Source organism: Syngnathus scovelli, chromosome 2, assembly GCF_024217435.2.
Source record: "Syngnathus scovelli strain Florida chromosome 2, RoL_Ssco_1.2, whole genome shotgun sequence".
Classification (NCBI taxonomy): Eukaryota; Metazoa; Chordata; class Actinopteri; order Syngnathiformes; family Syngnathidae; genus Syngnathus; species Syngnathus scovelli.
The window spans coordinates 22,356,983-22,383,518 of record NC_090848.1 but is presented as its reverse complement, the minus strand read 5'-3'; the positions used below and the strand labels follow the sequence as shown (position 1 = coordinate 22,383,518).

General features: G+C 43.9%; 2 protein-coding genes across 3 annotated transcripts in view; both read left to right on the top strand.

The window, feature by feature from the left end:
* Positions 1-2,608: 2,608 nt before the first annotated feature.
* Positions 2,609-16,422, top strand: asb8 (ankyrin repeat and SOCS box containing 8). The gene is made up of 4 exons (XM_049754851.2): positions 2,609-2,767; positions 3,878-4,044; positions 4,129-4,233; positions 8,193-16,422. Exons 2-4 carry the CDS (start codon positions 3,916-3,918, stop codon positions 8,826-8,828), a joined length of 870 nt encoding a protein of 289 aa, XP_049610808.1. The 5' UTR covers positions 2,609-2,767; positions 3,878-3,915; the 3' UTR covers positions 8,829-16,422.
* Positions 16,423-17,722: 1,300 nt separating this feature from the next.
* The window catches only part of atf7a (activating transcription factor 7a), a 30,559-nt gene continuing 21,745 nt past the window's right edge, over positions 17,723-26,536 (top strand). For both annotated transcript variants that reach the window (XM_049754672.1, XM_049754671.1), the window contains exons 1-2: positions 17,723-17,860; positions 25,281-25,352. In XM_049754672.1, coding sequence (XP_049610629.1) covers positions 17,756-17,860; positions 25,281-25,352 — 177 coding nt within the window. In that variant the 5' untranslated portion in view covers positions 17,723-17,755. The remainder of the gene's footprint in view (positions 17,861-25,280; positions 25,353-26,536) is intronic.

The following is a 26,536-nucleotide window of genomic DNA, read 5'->3' as shown; positions in this document are numbered from 1 at the left end:
TCTTGATTTTGGCCTCCAGCCTTCTCTTCCATGGTGGGCACTGTTGTGGTCGCATATGGTCATTCTTCTTGTAGCCAAGCATTTCTAGGATCACTGCTGCTGAGGTGTATATCAGCTCATTGGTTTCAGTGATGGTAGCCGTAGGAATTGTTGTCAATGCTGCATTCACATCTTCTAGGAGACTTTCTGAGGGTACTTCACTTAGCCTCTGCAGTGTGTATCTAGGTTCCCGAGCATTCATTCTCACCGTGATCTTGTTCTTCAGGTCAGTTGCTGCCTCGTTCAGCTTGATTGTGCTTATTGGGGTTTCGTACCCAACCTCTGGGCTTTTACATGGATTTAACTCGTCTCTGACCTGGTGCTCTGGTTGGCCTTCGCTATGGCATTTGTGTTGTATCTCATCAATCTCGAGGTGTGATAGCAGGTGCCGTTTATGGATATTGGAACATTGAGCTACTAGTTGCTTGGCCGATAGTGTTGACTGTGGGTATTGAAGTTGCCATTGTTCCCGCAATTTCCGCATGTAACCCCTCTCGCTCGGGTTGCTGAAGTAGTAGCATTCCAACAGATCCTTATTCTCGCATCTCGCCCATTTGTGTCTTGTTCCAGTAGCCCATTTTTCATCAGGGTGCTCTGGTTCCCCAGCACCTGACGCAGACCTTGTTTGTCCGGGCGACGTCTGAGCCGGCATGTCTTTCGTTTCTTGTACACTCATTATCTCTGAGGTAGGCGGTATCGTTAAGGGTCTTGCCTAAGGACCCACACTGACTGCTGGTAAGGTAATTGCTCATTGCTCATATTGTGCCCCTGCCGGGAATCGAACCCGGGTCTTCCGTTTGTAAGTCATGTCACTTACTGATTGAGCTAGTCAGCCGTGTATATATATATATATATATATATATATATATATATATATATATATATATATATATATATATATATATATATATATATATATATGTATGTATATATATGTACATATATATATATATGTATATATATATATATATATATATATATATATTAAAATGAGCCCTGGCGTCTCGTTGGCGCACTGGTTAGCACGTCCGCCTCACAGTTAGGAGGGTGTGGGTTCGATTCCACCTCCGGCCCTCCCCGTGTGGAGTTTGCATGTTCTCCCCGGGCCCGCGCGGGTTTTCTCTGGGCACTCCGGTTTCCTCCCACATCCCAAAAACATGCTTGGAAGGCCGATTGAGCACTCCATATTGTCCCTAGGTGTGAGTGCATATGGTTGTTTGTCTCTGTGTTCCCTGCGATTGGCTGGCAACCGGTTCAGGGTGTTCCCCCGCCCACTGCCCGATGATGGCTGGGATAGGCTCCAGCACGCCCGTGACCCCCGTGGGGACTAAGCGGTACAGAAAATGGATGGATGGATGAAGCATATATATTTATATTTGATGAATTTTATTTTATTCTTTTCAAACGGTCTTAAGTAGTATATTTGCTTGAATCTACATATCACAATTGACTCCCCCCCCAGAAGCTATGTCAGCATTGGTAAAATATTTTCCTAAAACACTTTACAGCTGCACTCAAAAGGATCTTCAACAGGTCAACCTGAGAAACTCGACAGGTTTCAGTTTTCGTTGATTATGGCGACACTATGGACAAAAGCGGTAATGTTTTGCCTTGTCAACCACATGACTTATAAATCCCAGAGAAGTGTCGTGAAATCCTGAGCTCTTGATTGACCCCGCAACAGAGCTCCATCTCTAGCTGGTAAAAACTCAAATTGTTCTGCTAATCTAGTCTGTTTCGCCGCCAAAAAATAGTCCTGCCTTGACAAGGCATGTCGAAGTGAGCGGGAACTATCTGCAGTGTCTGTTTGCCTGTCTGACTGTGGAGCTGTAACAACTTTTACGTCGCTAAACGTTTGAAAACTATCAAAATACTCATGCACATTCCTATTCGCCACTTAAATCTATAAAAATCAACACAATAGTTTTTAAAAAAAAAAATAATTTTGCTGAGGTGATGGTGGGTTTTGCTCATAAGAACAACATTTGATTTTACATACGTAAATCCATAATATTGTGCAGAACGCTTTCACATTTTCACAGGTTGAAGTGAACAAGAGTAGGAATGTGCATATAAATTTTTATGGCAATTGATCACAGACACTATCAGACAATAAGGGACAACAGAAGGTGACAAAGCAAGCGAGGAAACAAGATGCATTTCTATGCCAGTTTGTCATAAATCTCATTCCCTTAAATGACAACAGATTCCTTTAGTGGCATGAATTTTAGAATTTTTAAATATTGACCAATAAGTGGCACCCATTAGGTATAAATTTTCAGGTCGCTGGAGTTTCCATTTAAGAGAACTTGCTTGTTCTCATATCTATGCTGGTGTTGTTTTCTTTGAAAAGCATTTTGGAATCAGTTGCTGAATTGGTTTTAAAATAAACTCCAATGAAAACAAATACCTTAAGTTACCTTCAATCAGTGTTGATCTATTTACATAAAAAAATATTTCATAGAGAGAGATAGATATCGATAGCACACGCGCACGCGCACAGACACACAAACACACACACACACACACACACACACACACACACAAACACACACACGCACACACGCACACACACACTGCGGTTTGTACTAGTGCAGTGGTCGAGGAAGTTGGGGCGTGGTCACATGTGACGATGACGTCTTATTTTTGTCTGTCAAACCGAGTAGCAAATAAACGGTCTCTCCAAATAGGCAGCTTGTCAAACGCGTCAGTTTGCTGATCACTAACGGTACGTATTCGCCTTTAACCGTCCACTTCTAGAGGGTCGAAGGAAGGTCCATCGCTAAGAACTCAAAATTGTTGTCGTTTGTGTATTACGTGCCTCCGGTGTTTGGTTTTCAATGCTCACGGCATTAGCTTGCTAGCTAGCTAGCTAGCGAGCTTGCTATCTGTTGCCGTACTGAAGACAGTGGTGCAAAAATAGCGCAAAATTTTTTCAAAATGAGGTCGTCAGTTAGTTCTAGGTGCTGTGTGGTTATCAAACGTATTCCCACGGTATAACGTGTGCATCCTTTTTCAACAATATATTTTCATTTGGCGTTGGATTGTGAGTAATGTTAACGTGGCGGATCATGCATTTACATTCAATAGCCACATTTAAGTATAATATGTAATGTAAGCTTATTGTTAAACTATGTCAATGTAACATGCAATAGAATATTGCGTGTCACCTGTTTTCTGTCAATATTTCCCAAAGTTCAATGATTAACTGTAATTAGAGGTATAACAATACAATAAATTCCAATGGATGATCTTACAAAGATATCCATCCATCCATCCATTTTCTGAACCGCTTAGTCCCCACGGGGGTCGCGGGCGTGCTGGAGCCTATCCCAGCTGTCATCGGGCAGTAGGCGGGGGACACCCTGAACCGGTTGCCAGCCAATCGCAGGGCACACAGAGACAAACAACCATTAACACTCGCACTCACACCTAGGGACAATTTGGAGTGATCAATCGGCCTACCAAGCATGTTTTTGGGATGTGGGAGGAAACCGGAGTGCCCGGAGAAAACCCACGCGGGCTCGGGGAGAACATGCAAACTCCGCACAGGGAGGGCCGGAGGTGGAGTCGAACCCGCACCCTCCTAACTGTGAGGCGGACGTGCTACCCAGTGCGCCACCGAGCCGCCGATCTTACAAAGATATTTTAAATAAAATGTAACAATGACCTGGCCCATGTGCTTGATTTAATATCAAACGTGGCCCTTCAGCACAAAGGTTTTCCCCACCCCTTCCTTCGATGCACCCTGAGCAGGTCATGCAAGAGTTGCTGATGTCAGTGCACTGCTGCTGTGTTTCCCTCCTTACACTTAACCCTGTGTGTGGATGTGCCACAGTGTCACCCCTGTATGGGTGCCATGGTCGTCAGTAACACATGAGTTCTACTATGTGGTACATCATGCAAAGCATTCAAAGTAAATACTCCCTGTCCGAGCGGCTCATCCGCACCATCGCTGCCATCCGTTCTTTCCCGCATGACAACGTGGAGGATCTCATTCGCAAGGTGACCTGTCTTGTCTGACTATATAGCCAGAATATGTTTTCCCATTTTTTGTGTTGATGGATGTTGTTAATATGTCACACAAAGGGTGCCGATGTGAACCGCATGCATGGCACACTGAAGCCCCTGCACTGCGCCTGCATGGTTGCTGATGCTGACTGTGTGGAGCTGCTGTTGGAGAAGGGGGCAGAGGTATGTGTCACACTATGAGTGGGCAGGCGCTCCGGAGACTTATTTGTTTTCATGCAAGCAACTCAAAGGTCACTTTTACAAAATATGTCCTCTTAAGTCATTGAGAATTTTTGTGGCACAGTTGGGATATGCATCGCAGCAGTGAAAAAGAGATGAAACAACAACATATTAGTTATCAGCAGATCACAAGAACGCCTTTTCCAAATGTGGATAAAAATCGTTTTGGATATCTGTATATGGAAGTGCATCTTAAACACACTGATGCCTGATCTTTGGTTGCTTGACATCACTGAATTACAGTAATCCCTCGTTTTTCGCTGGGGTTACGTTCCAAAAAAAAGCTGTGATAGGTGAAATTCGTGAAGTAGAAACCTTTGTTTTATTACCATTATTATACATGTATAACATTGAAACCAAATAACAAAACCTGTTTTCAGGCCTAAGCATTTGTTTAACAAAGAGAAGTAAACGCTTTCTTACAAATAACAGTAAAAGAGTTTTAATCATCAATGCAAAGTACGTACTATATAGTTACGTACTATATAGACAAATTGTGAATCACGCATATTTCACTGCGCTTCTGACTGTGCCGCTGCCGCCTGACTCCGCTCTGTAGTGCCTTTTTCTTCTGAAGCCATAACACAATGCACTGTGAAGCAGCGAGGCCATGAAAGGTGAACCGCGATATAGTGAGGGATTGCTGTACTGTACACCAACCAGTGATAGTTATACACCAGCATCTGCCCAAACGACACAAATAAACGTTATAAAGACACTCTCTAAATCTAAACTCCATTGACACTAAAATGTAATGCAAATATGACATTAGAGGGTTAATTTTTTTTTTTTTTTAAATATTCTCTGTTAGTGTTGATATCAACAGTGCTCAATCAACAGTGCTTGGAAACGGTTTCTTGTTTCTATGGTGAAGTTCTGATCTATGTCTCGTACATCGTAACGGACAGGTCTTGTTGATCAAGCACTGTTGATTGACATTGAAGAAAAAGAACCGGACGACATTGCAAATGAGGCAAAAAACATATTAATGAAAACAGCCAAAAAACATCTAAAGAAAAAGCGAGGCAAAAAATAACCTTGGATGACAGAAGAGACACTAAACAAGATCGACGAAAGAAAAGAAGCAAAGAAATCCTATGGACTACATAGCAAACAGTACAAAGCAATAGCAAAAGTTGTGAAGCAAATGTGCAAGGAGGATAAGAAGACATACCTGGTTAAAAAGTGCCAGAAAATTGAGGACCATATGAGAAAAAACAAAAGCAGAGAAATGTATGAAGAAATAAAAAGTCCCACAAAAACTTTTCAATTAAGGATAAAAACGGCAACACGCTGACCGAGAATCAGGCAATTGTGGACAGATGGAGGAGGTACTGTGAGGGAATGTACGCACAAAATGATGCAGAAGAAGTATTGGACCAGATAGAACCAGAAACAGAACCACAATTACCACCACTCAGATCAGAAATCGAATGGGCTATCAAATCCCTTAAAGAAGGAAAAAGTCCTGGATGCGACAACATACAAGCAGAAATGTTGAAAGCAAGTGGAGAAGAAGGAGTAGAGGTATACCATAAATTGTGCACAAAGATATGGCAAAAAAAAAACAGTGGCCGACTGACTGGAAAAGGGCAATTTTCATAACTTTACCAAAAAAGGGAGACTTACAATTGTGTTCCAACTACAGAACAATATCGCTTATCAGCCATGCAAGTAAAATACTACTCAAAGTTATCATGAAAAGACTGGAAAGTAAACTGGAAGAGGAAGTTAGCAAAACACAAGCAGGATTTAGAAAAAACAGAGGAACGAGCATCCACATTTTCAATCTACGAATGATGATTCAGAAACATCGGGAAGTGAATGTAAATCTTCATACATGCTTCATAGACTACTCAAAAGCCTTTGACTGTGTCAATCATAAAAAGCTCTGGCTAACTCTCCAGGAAATGAACTTCCATCCACATCTGATTAACTTGATTAAATCACTCTACAAGGGCCAACAATCAGCTGTACAACTCGAATGTGGAACAACAGAATGGTTCCCAGTAAAAAAGGGAGTGAGACAAGGGTGCATACTTTCACCACACCTATTTAGTCTTTACACTGAAGGAATCATGAGGGAAGTGGAACACGACCATAGGAGATGTGAATACAACGAAGCAAGAATGCAGGGGCTGACCATCAGAGACCTAGGGTATGCCGACGACACTGCGCTGCTGGCCACTACTCCAAGAGGGCTGGAAAATCTCATCAGGGCGGTCAAACAACACAGCAAAGAGAAAGACCTATATCTGAATGTGAAGAAAACGAAAATTATGGACACGGACAAGTGTGAAGAGAAGGCGGTAATAATGATTGGTGATGAAGAAAGGGTCAGTCATTTTGAGTATCTTGGAGCCAGAATAGAAGCAAATGGAAAAACTACCCCAGAAATACGGAGAAGACTGGCAATGGCATTTGCCAAAGTGAAAAAGATGGAGAAGCTCTGGAAAGGACAGTGTATAGACACAAAAATGAGAATTCTAAAAAGTACAATATTTCCAATTGCAATTTACGGTTGTGAGGCGTGGACCATCAACAGTACTGACAGCAAAAAGATCACTGCCTTCGAAATGAAATGCTACAGAAGGATTCTGCGGATATCGTGGATTGGCGAGGTGTTGACACGAATGGGAGTTGCATCACCAGTACTGCTGCAGACTGTGAAAAAATTGAAACTGCAATATTTTGGGCATATCAAACGCCATGAGTCACTTGAAAAACACATTCTGGAAACAAAGATGGAGGGCGGAAGAGGAAGACCAACAAGAAGATGGGAGCAAGACATACAGGACTGGTTGGGGACGACAACAACAGAAGCTGGCAGAATAGCAGAAGACAGAGTGCTGTTTCGCAGGAAGGTTCAAGAGGCAACGTCCTACAGCGGGACAAGCTGAAGAAGAGAGATAGGTAAATGCTGACTGCGAATAGTGGATACTCGTTTCTTGTGGTTCACTTTTTACTTCTCTGTGTTGTGGATCTTTTTTGTTTTACTTATAACCAGAGGTGAGCAATTTGCCAAATTTTCGTCGGTCCATACTCATTATTTGAAAAGGGCTTCTGTCAGTCGGTCAATCGTCATTCTGGAAAAACAAACAAAAAAAAAACAGTCCAACAGATGAAAGTTCCCATTTGATGGAAAGCGCTTATCTGCGTTATACCAGTGATCCCTAACCACCAGCCCATCGATTGGTACCAGGCCATTGGCCGCTTTGGACCGGGCCGTACAAATGTAAAGGAAAAAACTTTTTTTTTTTTTTTTTTTTTTTTTGCTGAGACTGATATTTTTATTTCTTTTTTTTCTTTTTTGAAAAGTAACCAAATTCTTTACATCTGTCTATGACTAACTCTTGACACGTCCTGTTATCCGGGTAGAGTGACGCTAATTTTAAATCTACAAGCTAACAAAATAAGTAAAACAAACAAAAGTATTTGGAAAGTTTCTCTGCAATTAGAAAGGGCCCACTGAGGATTCAACACAAGTGCCTTTTGTGCTTCTTTCAACACAATAGAAAGATGCAATTCATAGATAATAATAGAAGACACACTTGAACTATGGATTTATTGCGAGAGGTGATTCCCATGTTTGGCTCTCCAATGAGTCAATGCGCCTTCAAAACGTTTTCCTCAACAAATGTAAGTGCCTTGAGAACCTCATACTTGACATGACTTTTGTTACGGCTAAAAAAGTAATTCACTCTTGGTGGGGAAAAAAACATGGATGAAGTGATATGCAGTCGATAAGGCTAGTTAATTTTGGCGTTTGTGGTTGTAAGGTCATATGATTTATGTCCCTTGAAACGTAAATACAGCATATAAAAACCTCACACTGGGCTTGTATTGGAATTTGGATTTTGCATTGTATGTCCCGCCCTAGTGTAATCTCTGCATCTTGTCAGGTGAACGCTTTAGATGGCTACAACCGCACGGCGCTCCACTATGCAGCAGAGAAGGACGAGAGCTGTGTGGAGCTGCTGCTGGAGTACGGGGCCCAACCCAACGCTCTGGATGGCAACAAGGACACTCCGCTCCACTGGGCCGCCTTTAAAGACAACCCTGAGTGTGTGCGAGCGCTGCTCGACAGCGGGGCTTGCCCCAATGCCCGCGACTACAACAGTGATACGCCACTGAGCTGGGCAGCCATGAAGGGTAACCTGGAAAGCGTCAAAGTGCTTTTGGACTATGGCGCACAGGTGCATGTGACCAACTTGAAGGGCCAGACGCCCATATCCCGACTGGTGGCCCTCTTGGCACGCGGCCTGGGCACCGAGCAGGAGGAGGAATGCCTGGAATTGTTGTGTCGGGCAGCCGGGCACTTCAAAATCCGCCGGGCTGACGGAACGCTTCCCAAAGAGCTTAGTAAGGATCCACAGCTGCTTGCCAGGCTCACCGGCATGGTGGCCCAGGCGCCCACACTGCGCTCTCTGGCACGCTGTGCCGTGAGGCATAGTCTTGGCGTGCGGTTCCTGCCCACAGCAGTCAAAGAGCTTCCTCTACCAGAGACCATCAAGGAGTATCTCCTCCTCAGAGACTAAGACAGCGATGGGTTGTGGGGGAGTTTTTCTTCTTGCCTCAAACAAACACAACAGCCTCTCATGCCCCCTTTCCACTGCGCAGAACTGGATCAAGGCGATCTAGTTGAAAACTGCGCTGCACTCAGCACCTCAATCTAAACAAGACATACTTACGAAAGTGACTCATTCAGCTGTAATCAGTATATTGGAAGACAAAAAATTAACATTGACAGGCATTCAAGTACTTTACGACAAGTAATTTATTGTTTTGGGCACTTAGTGCAATATGATTACGTATAGTATTTTAGAACAAAAGTACATGGACAACGAGAGAGTCTTTGAATTTGGATCTAATCAAAATTGTAGAATTAAATTAAATATCCCACCAAAAATACCAGTAAACTCGTATCACGAAATCAGTCATACTGTTAAGAAGTATACAGTTTTTTTCCTGAATGTGGCCCAACTACGCCTTCATGCCTCAATGTATCATAACAGGATAGCAAATTAATCTCTGTTGCTAAATCTCATATCTCACTGAACTGCAAAGGTTGGCAAGGATTTGCGCACGAATGTTATTTATTTTTTTGGGGCGGGGGGAGTTTCTCCCCCATCAGGATTTGTTCAAAGTCGCAAACCGTCTCACAGACGTTCGCTAGACATTCGTCAACAGTTTTTTGTTTTTGTCGCAAATAAAATTTGATCTTTTCAACAAGAAAAAGTGTTTGCAACTTTTTGCAACCTTTTAGGATTCCTGACGAAAAAAAACAAATCTACTACATGCGCAAATAATTGCGGCTCACTGAGATACAGGCTTAACAACAGTAAAGATGATTCTTGTGTGTTTGACTCTTGACAAGTTTCAATATGTACTGATACGATATTGACTTGCTATGCTTGGAACACTGACAGAACAGTTACTAACAATATGATAAGGTAGTTACAGTGGAAAAGGGGCATGACATGTCACCAGAAGTTACAGTGAAGTGTGTTTAAGAATGTCACACGAGTGTATCGCTGCACCATTTACATTTCATGTTATATAATTCATGGAGGCACCTCTAAAATTCCATGCACTTAGCACTCAAGGCAGTCTTTAATGCACGGAACAAGGATGAGAGATTTTATTTCATGTTGTTCCAGGGATCATCACTGTCTTTTACACTACTGAGGTAACAAATGATGGGTAACAAATTGATCACCTAAGTCTCGCCTGATAACATGACACCTTGCCTGCTGTTCTGTGTGCAATTCAACGTAAAACAAAGTTGCCATCAAGGAGCGAACCGTTCGCTCTGTTCGTGTTTGCGCGTGTGTGTGCGTTTTAAACTGTCTCTAATGTAACTATAATGAAAATTAAGTTACTAATATTTTTAAGATTAACACAATATGCTTTGTATTATGTACCTAAGTTGAAAATGAATGGTTTTGTGTTGTGGTGCTGCAGATGTTTATATCATGTTAAAGGTGCATCTTGTTTACGCCAACAAAAGCATCTTTTTTGGGGGGGGGGGGGGGGGGGAGTAAGTTTAATGAATGTAATGTACTTTTTCATTTTTTGTGTACATCAATAGTCATCATCAGGTAGTCATTTAAATAAAATACGTCAGACGTCCTGGAAGCAGGGGCTCGAAGGTGAGTGTCTGATGGCCGGGCAAAGGCAACACGAGTCCCTCTTTCCATGGGCTCACCACCTGTGGGAGGGACCAAAGGGATCGGCTGGGCGGCGGCCAAAGGCTTGGCGACCCAATCAAGACTGGCTACAGAAGCTGGCTCTAGGGGACGTGGAATGACACCTCTCTGGCTGGAAAAGAGCCCGAGCTGGTATGCGAGGGAAATGACAGTGAGACTTGGAGAGGCGTGATTGAGAAGAACGCACCTCCCCGATCAGAACCTGAGCAGTGTTGTATTACTGGAATTCTGTGCTCGACATCGATTGTCCATAATGAACACCATGTTCAAACATAAGGGTGTATGCACTTCGCACCAGGACACCCTAAGGCGCAGTTCGATGATTGACTTTGTAATGGTGTCATCGGATTTGCAGCCACATGTTTTGGACACTAGGGTGAAGGGAGGAGTGGAGCTGTCAACTGATCACCACTTGGTGGTGGGTTGGCTACGATGCTGGGGGAAGATGCCGGTCTGACCTGGCAGACCCAAATGTATTGAGGGTTTGCTGGGAAGGTTTGGCAGAATCCCCTGTCAAAAAGAGCTTCAACTCCCACCTCCAGCAGGTCTTTTCCCGCATCCTGGAGGAGGTGGCGACATTGAGTCTGAGTGGACCATGTTCTTTGCCTCCATTGTTGAGACGGCCGACTAAAGCTGTGGTTGTAAGGTGGCAACAATCCCCGAACCCGCTGATGGACACTGGCGGTAAGGGATGCTGTCAAGCGGAAGGAGTCCTATCATGCCTTTTTGACCTGTGGAACTCAGAAGGCCGCCGACAGGTACCGGATGGCCAAGTGAAACGTGGCTTCGGCAGTAGCTGAGCCAAAAATATAGGGGCATGAGAGGGGTTTGGCAAGGCCATGGAAAATTACTTCCTGATGACTTCGGTGAAATTCTGGTCCACTATCCGGCGTCTCAGGAGGGGGAAGCAGTGCACCGCCAACACTGTTTACAGTGGAGATGGCGTGCTGCTGACCTTGACTCGGGAAGTTATGAGTTAGTGGGGCGAGTACTTCAAAGACTGCCTCAATTCCACTGTCATGGTGGAAGCAGAGCCTGGGGACTCTGAGGTGGGCTCTCCAATCTCTGGGGTTGACGTCACAGAGGTAGTTTAAAAACTTCTCTGTGGCAATGCCCAGGGGGAAGATGAGATCCACCCGGAGTTCCTAAAGAATCTGGATGTTGTGGGGCTGTCCTGGTTGACACGCCTCTACAACATCGCGAGCACATCGGAGACAGTACCTCTGGATTAGCAGACTGGGGTGGTCGGCCCCCTTTTCAACAAGGGGGACTGGAGAATGTGTTCCAACTACAAAGGAATCAAACTCCTCAGCCTTCCTGGTAAGGTCTATTCAGGGGTGTTGGAGAGGAGGGTCCGTCGGGAGGTCGAATCTCGGATTCAGGAGAAGCAGAGTGGTATTCGTCCTGAACATGGAACAGTGGACCAGCTATATACCCTCCCCTCGGCAGATTCCTCGAGGGTGCATGGGAGTTCGCTCAACCAGTCCACAAATTTTTTGTTGCTGAAGAAGGCGTTCGACCGTGTCTTTCTGGGAGTTCTGTGGGGCGTGCTTCGGAAGTACAGGTTACCGAACCCACTGATAAGAACGGGTCAGTCCCTGTACCACCGATGTCAGAGTTTGGTCCGCATTTCTGGCAATGAGTTGGTTTTGTTATCGATGAGGGTAGGGCTCTGCCAAGGCTTTCCTTTGTCACCAATTCTGTTCATAACTTTTATTGACATAATTTTTAGGCGCAGCCGAGGCATTGGGGGTGTCTGGTTTAGTGACTGTAGGAACACATCTCTGCTTTTAGCAGATGATGTGGTGCTTTTCACTGGAGCAGCCGAGTGTGAACCGGTTGGGATTAAAATCAACACCTTCCAATCTGAGACCATGATCCTCAGTCGGAACAGAGTGGAATCCCCTCTCTACGGATGTACTCTTGCCCCAAGTAGAGGAGTTCAAGTATCTTGAGGTCTTGTTCACGAGCGAGGGCAGGATGGAACGTGAGGTCGAGAGGTGGATCGCTGCAGCGTCTGCTCTGTACTGGTCCACTGTGGTGAAGAGAGAGCTGAGACAAGAGGCGAAGAGGGAGCGGAGCTGAAAGGTGAAGCTCACGATTTACCGGTCTGCTCCTCCAGCCAGATGAGTTGGCTCGCGCATGTCTTCAGGATGCTTCCTGTACGCCTCCTTGGGGGATGTGTTGCATGTCCCACCGGGGATGACCCAGGACGAGCTGGAGAGACTGTCTCTCAGCTGGCCTGGGAACACCTTGGGGTCCCCCGGGATGAGCAGGACTGGGGAGTAGCTGGGTAAAGGGAAGTCTGGGCCTCCCTCCTAAAGCTGCTGCCCCCGCGACCCAACCCCGGATAAGCGGTAGAAGATAATGGTGGATACATCAGAGGTGCCCATTACACAACTATCCATCCATCCATCCATTTTCTGTACTGTTTTGTCCCCACGGGGGTCGCAGGCGCGCTGGAGCCTATCCCAGCCGTCATCAGGCAGTAGGCGGGGGACACCCTGAACTGGTTGCCAGCCAATCGCAGGGCACACAGAGACGAACAACCATCCGCATTCGCACTCACACCTAGGGGCAATTTGGTGAGCTCAATCGGTCTACCAAGCATGTTTTTGGGATGTGGGAGAAAAACGTTGTGCCCGGAGAAAACCCACGCAGACACGGGGAGAACATGCAAACTCCACACAGGAAGGGCTGGAGGTGGAATCGAATCCGAACCCTCCTAATTGTGAGGCGGACGTGCTACTCAGTGCCCCACCGAGCCGCCCCCATTACACAACTACTTAAAACTAAATAATTACAGTGTCATCAACGATTATGAGACGAAACAAACATAGGACACATGGTGTAAGCTTCAATCAGAGGAAATCACGTAAGATAGTCAATGTTTCGAACTGTTATTTTATTCTCTTGTAATTTACTTAATAATTGATTAAACAAGTTTATTAAACTGCAAGTACTAGTGGATTGACCTTTACGAAGTCTTTCTGGAAGCCAGTGCTATGATTTGTTCATCGACGCTAGCAAACTAGTGACGCCATTTTGAGAAGTGATTTTATTTTCAGAACATGTTTCAAATAAAACAACAGCGTAAACGTGATTCGAATGACCTGCACAAAGCAGTATTTCCCAACCACTGTACTATGGCACACTGATGTGCCATGAGAGATATTCAGCTGTGCTGTGGGAAATTGTCCATTATTAATTACGGAGCGCATTGTAAATTGGATCGCCAAACCACTGGTCAATTAGCGCAAGGCCTGGTCAGTCACTTACTAAGCTTGAGATTTCATGATGTGTTGGCCTGATTGTGGAGCATCGGCAGATATTCAGTTTGTTGCTGTGTGCTTTTGATAACAGTGACACTCTGACGGACGGCCGTGTTAAGTTTGCAAACTAACAGAAATCCCAGCATATAGTTTAATCGGAGAGCCTGGATTGTTCATTTTCACCAGCATAAAATACAGTCAAGTCATGTCACCTTGACTGTGATTAGATCACCGCTCAGCTGCTGCCACAACAGCAGAGCGTCTTTAAATGTGACTTTGTTCTTATTGTCGCAATATTTATAGAGCTAGTAAACAAAGTCATGTTGATTCTCTTGGATTTTAATCACTTTTGATCGCTTATTCCTTACATTCTCTAAATCATTTTTTTAAAAGTGTCACTTTTATTAAAAAAGAAATACAATTTAGAAAATATATAGTTATTTATTCATATTCAATTATTTCACTCTCACTGTCTCTCTCTCTCTCTCTCTCTCTCTCTCTCTCTGTCTCCATATATATACCGAAATAGGAATATGACTTTATTTAAATAGCACTTTCACAACGTCTTTTGTTCTAATATAACTATTTTTAATATAGAAGCTGGTGTAACACTTAACAATTTTTTGTTGGTGGTGTGCCTCGAGAATTTTTCGATGAAAACCTGTGTCATGTATGAAAAATGGCTGAGAAACACAGCACTGGAGAACTGTCTGTGCCAACAGAATTGTTGGTAACTACGATAGCACCAGCTATCGCAATGCATTCTGAGTTGTGTAATAGCAGAGCGCGCATTCCTGAGACTAAAATGGAGCATTTTTGCAAAATTGCGGTCCAAGTGTACGTACGACTCAGGGTTGATGTGTCACGCCTCGTCCCCAACTGCTCCACTATGTGTCTGTCTTGGTTTCTGTCTGTGTGCTCGCCCCTCCCCTCCTGTGTGCCCATGATCAGTGTGATTGTTCCCACCTGCCTCTCGTTACCTGTCGTGTATAAAAGTCCTGTCTGCCCCTCACTCCCTGTCGGATCATTGGTATTGGTATTGGTTTTGGTCATTGGTTTTGGAAGTATGGTTTTGGTTGCTGTCGTTCGGTGTTGTCGTCCTGTCTTGATGCCGTCATGTCCTGCTGTCTTCTTGTTTCACGTCCCGGTCAGTCAGTCAAGTTATTGTTTGTTAAGTCATGTCAGTTTGCCTTTTGAGTTCCGCCAATAAACCCTGGTCCAAGCTGCACTTGGTCGTCCTGCTCCATGCTACACCATCCGACCGTGACAAAATGATCCGACCACTACAACGACCAGCGCTTGGACCCCCCTCCACCACCAGCTCCCGCTGCGACGCCCGATCGTCGTCCGAGCTTGTCCCGGCGCCATCAGCTCCGCGACCGTCATCGGACTTCGCTCCCGCGACGCCGGACCCGCGGCCGCCATCGGAGTTCCTCCCGGCACCATCGCCTCTGCGACCGTCGTCGGACTTCGCTGCCGCGACGCCGGACCCGCGGCCGCCATCGGAGTGCTTCTGGCGCCAGCGGCTTTGCGGCCGCGATCGGACTCTGGTGCCGCGACGCCGGACCCACGGCCGCCGTTGGAGTGCCTCCCGGCGTCATCAGACTCACGGCCGCCATCGGGCTCCACCCCAGCGTCGCAGGACCCGCGAACGTCGCCAGACATCCAAGCCAGCTGCGTCGGACCCGCGATCGTCCCTGGCTCCACTCCCACTGCTGCGGCGCGTGATGGCTCTTGCCGCCGCGCACAGCCCCGCCTTCCGAATGTCGACGATCACTGTACGGACTTTGAGTGGCCGCCGTTCGCGGTACAGACTTCCCAAGTCGCCGCCCCAGTGCGGTTGTGTTTCCCCGAGTTTCCGCGGAGTGCGGTTCTGTTTCCCCAGGTCGCCGCCCGTGTGCGGTTGTGTTCCCCAAGTCGCTGCCCGAGCGCGGTTCTGTTCCCCAAGTCACCGCCAGAGTGCGGCTCTGTCCCCTAGGTCACCGCCAGAGTGCGGCTCTGTCCCCTAGGTCACCCCCCGAGTGCGGCTCTGTCCCCTAGGTCACCCCCCGAGTGCGGCTCTGTCCCCTAGGTCACCGCCCGAGTGCGGCTCTGTCCCCTAGGTCACCGCCCGAGTGCGGCTCTGTCCCCTAGGTCACCGCCCGAGTGCGGCTCTGTCCCCTAGGTCACCGCCCGAGTGCGGCTCTGTCCCCTAGGTCACCGCCCGAGTGCGGCTCTGTCCCCTAGTTTTTTTTTTTTTTTTTTTTTTTTTTTTGGGACGTCGGGAGACGTCCCTTGTGGGGGGGGGTTCTGTCACGCCTCGTCCCCAACTGCTCCACTATGTGTCTGTCTTGGTTTCTGTCTGTGTGCTCGCCCCTCCCCTCCTGTGTGCCCATGATCAGTGTGATTGTTCCCACCTGCCTCTCGTTACCTGTCGTGTATAAAAGTCCTGTCTGCCCCTCACTCCCTGTCGGATCATTGGTATTGGTATTGGTTTTGGTCATTGGTTTTGGAAGTATGGTTTTGGTTGCTGTCGTTCGGTGTTGTCGTCCTGTATTGATGCCGTTATGTCCTGCTGTCTTCTTGTTTCACGTCCCGGTCAGTCAAGTTATTGTTTAAGTCATGTCAGTTTGCCTTTTGAGTTCCGCCAATAAACCCTGGTCCAAGCTGCACTTGGTCGTCCTGCTCCATGCTACACCATCCGACCGTGACATGATGATAAAAATAAAAAAAAAAACATTGTAATAAATTATTTCGATGAGATTCATCACGTCTCCGTAAATATTATAAACAGATTCTTTTGTTCAGACAAATGAAACTTTTAGTTGTTGTATGCTGACAGTTTCGACTGCAACTTTTGTCTGAACAAAAGAATCTGTTTATAATCATTGTAATGAATGTTATCACCATAACTTGTAAGGGCATTGAGGGGAAATTTAGGGCTGCCTTAATATGAAGTTTCATAACCCTTACGGAGAATGAAATCGAATGATGTAAGGCTTACATCAACACAATAAAGTTAAGTCACTAAACACGCGCGCACATTTAATCGCGTCTCGAATCTCCTTGAAGCCTTTTAACCGTACCATCAAAAAGCCTGCGGTCCAGCTGACTTTATCATTGGCCTTACTCTCCCAGCTTTGTATGTCCTTTTTCCTCGTGTATTCTGTTTAATATATAAGATTATAAGTACCATAATGAAGCAGATCAAAAGAGCGCAGTGCCGCAAACGTCACAATCGCTCCTCAATAGCCGCAACAGCAGCGTCAGCGTCACACAGAGACAAAAGAAGGTGGAACACAATTTGGAAGAAAGCATACATTCATGCTAGCAATCTACAAATCCGATTCTTCCAACCTACTGTGACTCTTAATTCATTGAGGACACACACTCCACGGGTAAGACTATTCTCGTTCCTTGTCTTTGATCACATTCTCTTATTACCAACCGCACATGGCTCAAAACCTCCAAAACTATACACAAGCAATTGAGCCATTTAAAAAAAAAGGTAAGAAAGTTTGGTAAACCCTTGTATCACTCTTAGAAATGGAAAAAATGCGAACACGCAAAATAAAATTGTATTCAAAATTCCTGTGGTGGGTCTCCATCGCTTTCTAATTAAAAATGAAACCAACAAAGCTATCGTTTTATGGCATATTTTCTAACTTGTTTAAAGGACATTTTAATCAAAGACGTGTTTGAATGTGTAAACTATAAATGGAAAAAGTTGACTATGCCCAATTTGTGTTTTACAAATTGAGCGTGATCATCTTTTACCTATCACGATAAATACTAAGGTAATAACTTCAAGATATCAGATATTTATTTTTCCTTTGCTTCATTGTATATGGCTACAGTTGTTGTATTAGATAGTTTTTATACTATTGTTCATTGCTTGACGCGTCTCCTTTTATTCCTGCTTCGATGGATAAGATGTAAATTTTCTAGTAGTTTTTTACTTTTATTTTGGAGAGCGGGAGCGATGAGCGGATACTTGGGCGGCCGATGAGCCACAACGTGACGTACTTCAGTTCTCGCGATATCTCGACGTCAAGGGGAGTGTCAAATTCCAGGGGAAAGGAAAGGAGAACCCGAGAGAGAGGCACAAGAGTGAGTTTGTAAACACTTTATTGCCATTTGAATTCTACACGAATGTCTCCCTGATGCTAGCCATGACTAAAGTCGTTTTTTGCACGCTCGTTTTCATGCTATGTTGGTGTTTTTATAGTGCACGTCAAGTGTTGTCGCTGCTCTAACCTTTCATTCGGACGCGCTTTGAACTCAAAGTGTCAGTCCGCTAACAAGTCATGTTAGTTTATTTTCCCTGACTTTAGTCAATTTGACGGCTCGTAAAGTCTGTCAAGCACATCGGCTCAAGTCGGTTACGTGTGCATTGGCGTTTATTTAACACTGCTGTCATCTCGGAAACTGTCAATAACGATGTTATTAACCGCGCCGAGTGTGCTTTTGGCCTGTTGTTAATGCTAGCACAGCAGTTAGCCATTAGTTGTTTCTTTTCTTTTTTTTTTCCTCTTTTTTTTCTGTCTCGTGAATACAAAAGTGATTTCGAAGCTTTTAGCCAATGAGCGTCTGCTCGACGATCCGAGTGTCAGTCTCGGAGGCTTTGATTGCCTTACATGTTATTGATTGACGTGCTCGCAAGCCAATCGAAGAGAATCGGCTGCCGTATTACGGTAAAAGGCGGGGTGATGTTTGTCTGAAATTGATACAGACTAAAAACAATGGTAAAATACGGCAAACTCTCTGGCGCGCTTACGAACAAGTTGTTACAATGCACGCTTCTGTCTTTGGCGCGTATTGGACGTCACAAAAGTGCGTCATCTGCTCAGCTGCCGTATCGTGGAGTTGAGGATCTGCAAGATCAGGCCTGTAGTTCGTCCCAAGTAATGATGATATGTTTAAGTATTGATACTTGAGCTGCTCAACGCCACGGCATTCAAACATATGCTTGTCAACGCCTTCATCAGGTGAATGAAGGTCATGTTTTTGGCACACTTTTGTATTCTATAGAGAGGGCTACAAACAGGCGTAATGGACTGTCCACATGAGTGCAATGTCACATAGTTTTGTTTTCCACTTATTGGCGTTTGAGCACATACCATGAATTGCTCACCAATTTTTGCAAGAAGCTTTTTCTCTGAAAATGTATGTCATCTAAGCCAGTGGATGGACCCCAAACCCCGGGCTGTGGACCAGTACCGGTTTGTGGATCATTTGGTACCGGGCCGCACAAGAAAGTATAAATAACTTGCATTATTTTACACCTCGGTGATGTGTACATCACATAACATTACTTAATGTTGTTGGCACGATGTTATGAGGATGCTGCAAGTAAAGTTGCATAGAATACACAGTGGATTCACGTTTTATTATTATATTATACTGTGGTGTTCCCATACAGAATTCCCCCTTGGAACTAAGGGTTGAAGGCTGAGTTGGGATGGTGACGTTTATGTGGTAACGCACTTCTGTTGTTGTTCTGCTATATGATTGGCTGGAAAGACAGTACGATGACGTTTAGGATTGTGGTTGGTCTGTTTTGCAGAAATGAGATTGTAGTTCAAACATGGACGATTTTTGCAAAGAAAATGTTTATAAACAATGTGCAGTGATGATTTGATTTATTGATGCTTTCGACATTCGATTTTCTAGAATTGTTTTTAGAAGTTTTATTTGCAAAACTCGTGACGTCATCAAACACTGGTCCGTGAAAATATTGTCTGACAGTAATCCGGTCCATGGTGCTAAAAAAGTTGGGGACTACTAAGGGATGTGGAACCATCAGCATATCCAAAACTCACATATACTTGCAAACGAGTGGATTTTGGTGAAAATGTATGTGTTTTAGGTTCTCATTTGACATCTCATGTGGGTGGAGCATGGCGCCCCAAGTTTGCGAATCATTTTGAGGATTTGCCATGAAAAGGGATAGTTTGAGGGCATGTTCAATACAGCTTGAAATATTTCATTCTTTATTGGAAAAAAAACCTCTGTCCTTTCTGCATTGTCCTGCATGATGTGGTCGCATAGTATGAATGTGGCTTTTAGATCAGTGATGGGTATCAAATTTCATTTGTTCTGGTGTCCAAATCTCAGGTCCACTTGCTTACATAAATATACGTACACGCCCATTTTAGAAGGTCGTAAACCATATTAACAGCACCTCAGGTTCCCGCTGTGGACCAATAGCCAACTTTTGTTCTTCCACCCCTTGCGTTCTTATTCCTTTCATTTTGTGTGGGGTCTTTCCCGAGCCTGTGGCAATTTAAGCCTCCAATTCCAACGTCATGGCTGCAGCGTGAGCTATTAATACAGTTTGTTTAGCCAGTTTCCTAGCAAGCGGCACCAAACACCGCGTGGCTGTGGCTGCTTATAGCTTAAGACTTGTTCCCTTACACCTGCTGAGTCGGAGAAACCCAAGTTAAATGGAGTGAGCTCGGCTGCAGCTCAATGGGAAAGTGGAAATAAAATATCTGGACACTTTGAAATAAAGACCACTGTGTCACTTTGGATCTTTAAAGACCTCCATTACACCTTGAATAAAAAGAGGTTAGAGTAAGCACACTTGATACCAAGCGTTGGAATAAATGGGATTAAAACAGTCCGACAATAGATCCTAGCATTTTCAACACTATTCTTTTTGGAAGTACACACACTTTTATATACAGGGAATAACCAAAATTGAATAATTTATTTCTGACGGCACTCTGCACCGAGTTTGTTTTTACTGAAGAAACATCTGAAATAACCCGTACGCGCAGACGGCCAAAATGCACATAAACAACTACCTGCATGTCAGCATCGGATAACAGCAGAATAACAACAATATTAGACAAGATAAATGTTAAATGTTAGTGTTTAGTTAACCTGGATATGCCTTAAAACTAGGGCTGTTCTGATCACCTTTATGCTGCTAATTCCAATACCAAATGATCATCCATGAGTGTGATAGACCAATACTCATAACGATTAATGGATTCAATGTAAAAGTTTGAATGTTCGAGCTACAGTGACCTGATTTTTATTTAATAATCGATTAACCTGGTCTTTTTTTCTGAGCAATTCATTAATTTGATTGAAAACATTGTGGAATTGATATGCTTTTAGTATAAAAAACAGACCAATTCTTGATTTATTAAGGGATAAATGCAGCCAGTTCAGGGTGTCCCCCGCCTACTGCGCAAAGACCGCTGGGATAGGGTCTAGCCCACCTGCAATCCTTGTGAGGATAAAGCGGTTAAAATAATGGATGTGTGGATAAATATAATTAAAATAATTACATAAGGAAAAGAGGGAGAGTGGTTCGAGTAACTTTTGGCAATAGTTAAGGTTTTGTGATTTTGAATGTATTTTATGTATTCTGCATGCAAAGACTCGACTTGACATATAAATCTTGATTGTACGTGGACTTCAGGGTCCAGAATTTGGGAATCGCGTTCACCCCGAAGGTCTATAGAAAGTCTTGTTTTTTTTTGAAAGGTATATATTTATGAAGCAGAAGGGCTCCTTTGTAATGTTAATTTAGGTCAGGCATGTTGTTGGACAGCTGAAGGGGTACTTTTGCCGTCCTTCACCATGAATTCCCACACACATCAAATCATTTTGATGCCATTTGAATTGGATGGAAGAGAGAAATAAGCAGCCACTTCCTTATTCTACTACTGTGTCAGGCTACGCTTTTTGACTTGTGAGTGACTGTAGATGAGGTGCTTCCGCGAACTTCCCCCTTTCCAAATCAAAAACAATCCTAGCTATCCCTAACACTGCAATAAAGTGGTCCGAAAGATCAAACAGCCTGACTTCTTATTATCAAATGCTTTTAAATTGGTCATGTAAAATTCATCAATCATTAGTGCTATGGTTTAAGCACTAGTCATTTAGCTTCATACGGTCCTCATATCATTTATTTAAAATACTACTTGAAAATGTACTTACGACAAAAAAAATTGGAGTCCGTGACCAAACCGTGTTAAAAAGAAAGTCACGTAGGATTGAAGCGAGTAAAATCGTGATTTAGGTGTAACCAGTTTTTAACTGTAGCTTCTCTATCTGAACACTGGATGGCACCCACACAAAATCATATATGAGTGGAGCGCAACAAAACTGAATGCTAATGCAAGTGAGCTGATGGTGGTGACGTTCCCATCTAAAAGCAATGCATGTGCATTGAAAATAAGCCATAGCTTGCTCAATTCTCAATTGATTTTCATGAGCTTTACTTAGAGCATAAATCTTGATAATGTTCTTGTTTTTTTTTTGGGGGGTGACACTAATGAACATAGAGCACAGTTGCACCTTGCTGGTACGTGCTGGTTTGTTGCAGTCAGCACACTGCTGCACAGTCTTGTCATATGATCCAGTCACTCTGTCACCATAATGCATTGCGTGGCGCAAAATTAATTAATAATTAATTAATTAACGAGAATATTAATCTTTGGCATATATTTATGTGTTCCTGTTACCGGTGATTGGATGTCTCTGTGTTCTATTAAAACTAACACTTCACTTTAGTTTGTGTGTAAAATAGTGACAGCCAGGTAAAATTTTAGCCTCAATCTGCAGTGTGTTGAGCATTGCTGGTGAGAGTTTTGCATAGAAACTATATGTTGTAATTCTGACTATTTCACATTCAATTAACTTGCTGCAGTGGCGTCTGTATGAAGCATAATGTATAAAAACAATACCATTTTTTGTCAAAGGGTTACATATTCTATTTAAAAAATATCAGATGGGCTAAAATCCACGTGCCCCTTGCTGCATGCTCAAATGCTAGTGTGTACAGTTCATTCGCTTTACCATGCATCTATCGATCGTTGAATGCAAGCACTTTGTCTTTATGCAAAACCTTGTTTATGAAAGTGAAAATCAAAACACACAAATGTGTGTTCTTCACGTCTTTAAATGACAACAAGCGAGTAGTGTTTCATGAATGTCACTCAAAACGTGAGCAGTTCGAGGGAGGCTATATTGACTAAGTTTACATGCAGTCAATAATCGTTTTCAAAACGGAATAAGGGCAGTGTTCGGGTTTTTAAACTCCATGTAGTAAACACACGCAGAAATCCGAATATGCCCTTGAATAGGTTTTTTAAATTCTGGCTAAGACCTCTGGGCTACTCTTTTTCCAACCCGAATAAAATCGATCGGGTTAAAAGTGAGGCGAGATATATTGGCTTTGTAGTACAGTACTTGAGCAGAACGTACATTCATTTCTCTGCAGCTTTTTCATATTATTTTCTGTTTCTACGGTGAAAATAATGCAGTTTGTGTATATAGATTGTATGTAAAGTGTGTATAAGTCCAGACCAAACGTCTGGCGCGCAAATCACACAAGCAGTTGTAAACATTAAGGATGCAATGGTACACGACAATGTGTGAAACCATTTGGTCCGCTCTGCAAGGGACGATATGCCCTAATGCAGGGGTTTTCAATTGGCTTTGTCCAAGGGACCATCAGTATAACCAAGAAACAACTCGGGCATCACTGCTTTGGCGGAATATTTTATTTTGCACTGAAGGATAGACCTATACAGGCTATTTATTTACATCTGTATGTCTATTTTCAGAATCTCAGCTAAATTTGACATAATTTGGATGGGTAAATGATTCACAAAATTAGCTGGAAAATAAATCAAGTCTAAGGAATACATTTTATTTTTAAAAATGTTACAATTATTTTCCACGGGCTGGCACTCACGCTCTTGTAACTGCAGACGGGTCTGTGCATCCATGGTTGCCGGGTCCGCATATGATCGGTACCTTTGGGCTTCTTGTTTAGAAAAATCGCTTGTAAATGTTGGCAGCCGTAAGCATCATGTGCTTCAGGAGATCAAACGGCTCTTACCCTCCATAGACTCCAAAAGTGAAACTCCTCTTTCTTTGCGGCATACCTGCTGACACACAGCACAGCCCTAGTCCACTAAGAACTGGACTTACTCTGCTTGACATTGTGTGTGTGTGTGTGTGTGTGTGTGTGTGTGTGTGTGTGTGTGTGTGTGTGTGTGTGCGTGCGTGCGTGCGTGCGTGCGTGCGTGCGTGCGTGCGTGCGTGCGTGCGTGCGTGCGTGCGTGCGTGTGTGTGTAAGGTTTTCTTTTGCTTCCAAAAGTTACCTATGTTTCATGTGGATACTTGTTCACCTCTGTGCTGCACCGGAATAATCAAAATAATAATACATGTATTTCACTCGCTGTCCTCACTTCTCACTTTTGGGTCCTGACCCACTAGTGGAGAACATCCCCCATGATCCTAAAACAAAATGTTCTTTTCCACTCATGTCCTTCTAGGCGTTTATGGTGGACTTTCCCCAAAAATCAAATGTGACAGTTCATGTTGGTTCTGGCCAAGTTTGTCTTGCGTGTCCTTATAGTAAAATTGAAATGTGTTGCTCCCCCACACAAATGTGTTGTTTGTCACTCGCAGTCCACACCCTTCCTCTAACGAACTTGGCAAGAGTCCCATGTGCACACCGCTGTCTTCCCAAATAGGCTCAGTACTTTGTGAGGGTCATGGCACCGATGTGTTGGTGGAACCAGACCGGGTGTCTAGCACGTACGTATGTCCGCGATGAAGACTGACGCACAAAACTGCGACCTGTTTCACACCTGGTGGCCTTTGACTTGAAATGTTGGTTTAAGAAATATTTTATTTCCCAATTCATCGACATTCATCATTACATTAATGTTTGAATAATCGTTGATTGCATCCCTATTCCTTATTTTAGTCACTGAAAATGAGATGCCTTGGCATTTGAATTAGATTTGGGACTTTGAGAAATGTCTACCAAAAGCAAAACATAAGAAAATGTTGTAAATAAGTCAAAGTATAGTAACAGAAACAGTTTTTTTTGTTAAACCGGCAGTCAGCAGTATATTTGGTACTCAGCCCCCAGTGAATCATTTCACACAAATGCTGGCATACAAAGAACGCAGTCACTGTGAAAGAGACGCGCACACAGTGCTACATTTTCACATCACTTAAGCTGGGGACTGGGGTTGGCGCCTTGCTCAAGGGCACCTCGACAATAGCCAGGAAGCAGGCTCGCATCTCTCCAAGAACTACTTGCTATTTTTACATTGTGTCTGTAGCAACCCATGAAACATGAACCTCTGGTTCCAAAGCCCAAGTCGTCACAAATGAGCTACTCCCTCCCATCCCTTTTATCCACCCGTTCTGCACTTTGTCATAAATTTAAAGAATGCACAACGGGTCATCTGCCTGTACTATCAGCGAGTTGTCAGACAAACTTAAGCTGGACAGCATGAGAGAAGGCGGGGTTCCAGAGCAAATGACACAGAAGATGAGAAAGCGTGAGATGTTGCTTGCCAGCTAATCATTGGCTGAGCAGAAGCCCCCGTCGTGTGGAGGAAATATCATCAGGGAAACTTGCTTTCGCTGCCTTACTGTGTGTTTCCCTCCTTGACATGGGTTGTTTTTAAATAGCCACCTTCTTGGACCGAAGGGGCATCAAGCGAAAAACCGCCCAGTCATGTTCTCCTCTTCTCTCCCGCAGTTGCATTGCAAGCTCTTTGCAAAAATGGGCGACGACCGACCTTTTGTGTGCCATGCTCCTGGCTGCGGACAGGTGAGTCTGCTCTCTTGTGCTTTATATGCTACGGCTGTGTGTATTGAAAGACGCTGGCGTTGCGAGAGACGCTGCTGTCTCCTCCAGCAGTGAGTCAGTCCGGAAGCTCCTGTGAGTAATCAGAGCGATATTGTTGCAACCTGTCGCTGCTGTCCCGGACTGCTTGCAGACACAATTTGCAGCTGTGGCCGCCAGTGACTCACATGCCGGTGGTCCCGATTTCCCTGCAACTCCAAAAGTCTACTTGAATTTCACGCAGGAGATGTCCACACTTAGAATGTGTGTTGCAGGCTTGGTGACTGCTGAGCTCTCCTGGGCTGGAGCATTAAAGTTTTTGTGTGTTTAAGAATCATTTGCGATTCAGAAGACAATTGCAAGCTAGAGAGTATCTCAAATTTGGTTGTCAACTGAATAAATGGTTGCTTTTTGTTGTTGTTTGCTCTCAGGGCACAGTGAACACCTAGGGATTGCTTTCCATTTAACACACACTTGTGATGTAAACATCATTATTCATTTAGCTTGCTTGATGTCAGCATTTGGTGTGCAGCTGTGGAACTCACATGAGCGGCTTCTTACTTGTCAACTATTGGATAAACAGAAACAATGTCTTCCATTTGTGTTGGAAATGTTATCCGTAAAGGTTTGCGTGTTTATCCAAACATACGATTTGGTGAGATCATTATTTTTTTTTTGTCATGAGCTGTGGTTGTTTCTATGTAGATGTGGTCATTTTTTTTCTCAATTGAAAAGTCAAAACAAGCGTAAATATGCCCTTGACCAACTCATGTTTTTTCTTTAGTCTTACGCTTACTGTTACTACAAATAATTTTTTCAGCATTGTGGATGTGAAGGAGAATACAGAAGACTGTGTTGCCTTTTTATGTTAATTTGGGCCATATCTGATTAACGCTGTCATAACAGTGGCTTTTCAGTAGTTTTGATCAAGTTTAAAATGCGTCAATTTGACTGTCAGCATAACGTACATGCAATGATCATTTTTGATTGTTGCTTGTTAAAGAGTTGATTTACGTTTGAGTCCTCTCTTCATAGATCGCTAGCATAATTGTGTGCAAAACAAAACCATTTTCCACAAGATGTTTGTAGAGGGTGTAACATAGGTAGAGGATGAACTCTGCTTTTTTTTTTTTTTTTTACATACCTTTGTATGGATCGAGGAAATTCAT

Bases quoted from the DNA above. Each gene is read 5' to 3' on its own strand.
- asb8 (XM_049754851.2), top strand. From the start codon at position 3,916: ATGAGTTCTACTATGTGGTACATCATGCAAAGCATTCAAAGTAAATAC. The intron at 4,045-4,128 runs GTGACCTGTCTT...TGTCACACAAAG, and splicing joins TGGAGGATCTCATTCGCAAG to GGTGCCGATGTGAACCGCAT. The intron at 4,234-8,192 runs GTATGTGTCACA...GCATCTTGTCAG, and splicing joins TGTTGGAGAAGGGGGCAGAG to GTGAACGCTTTAGATGGCTA.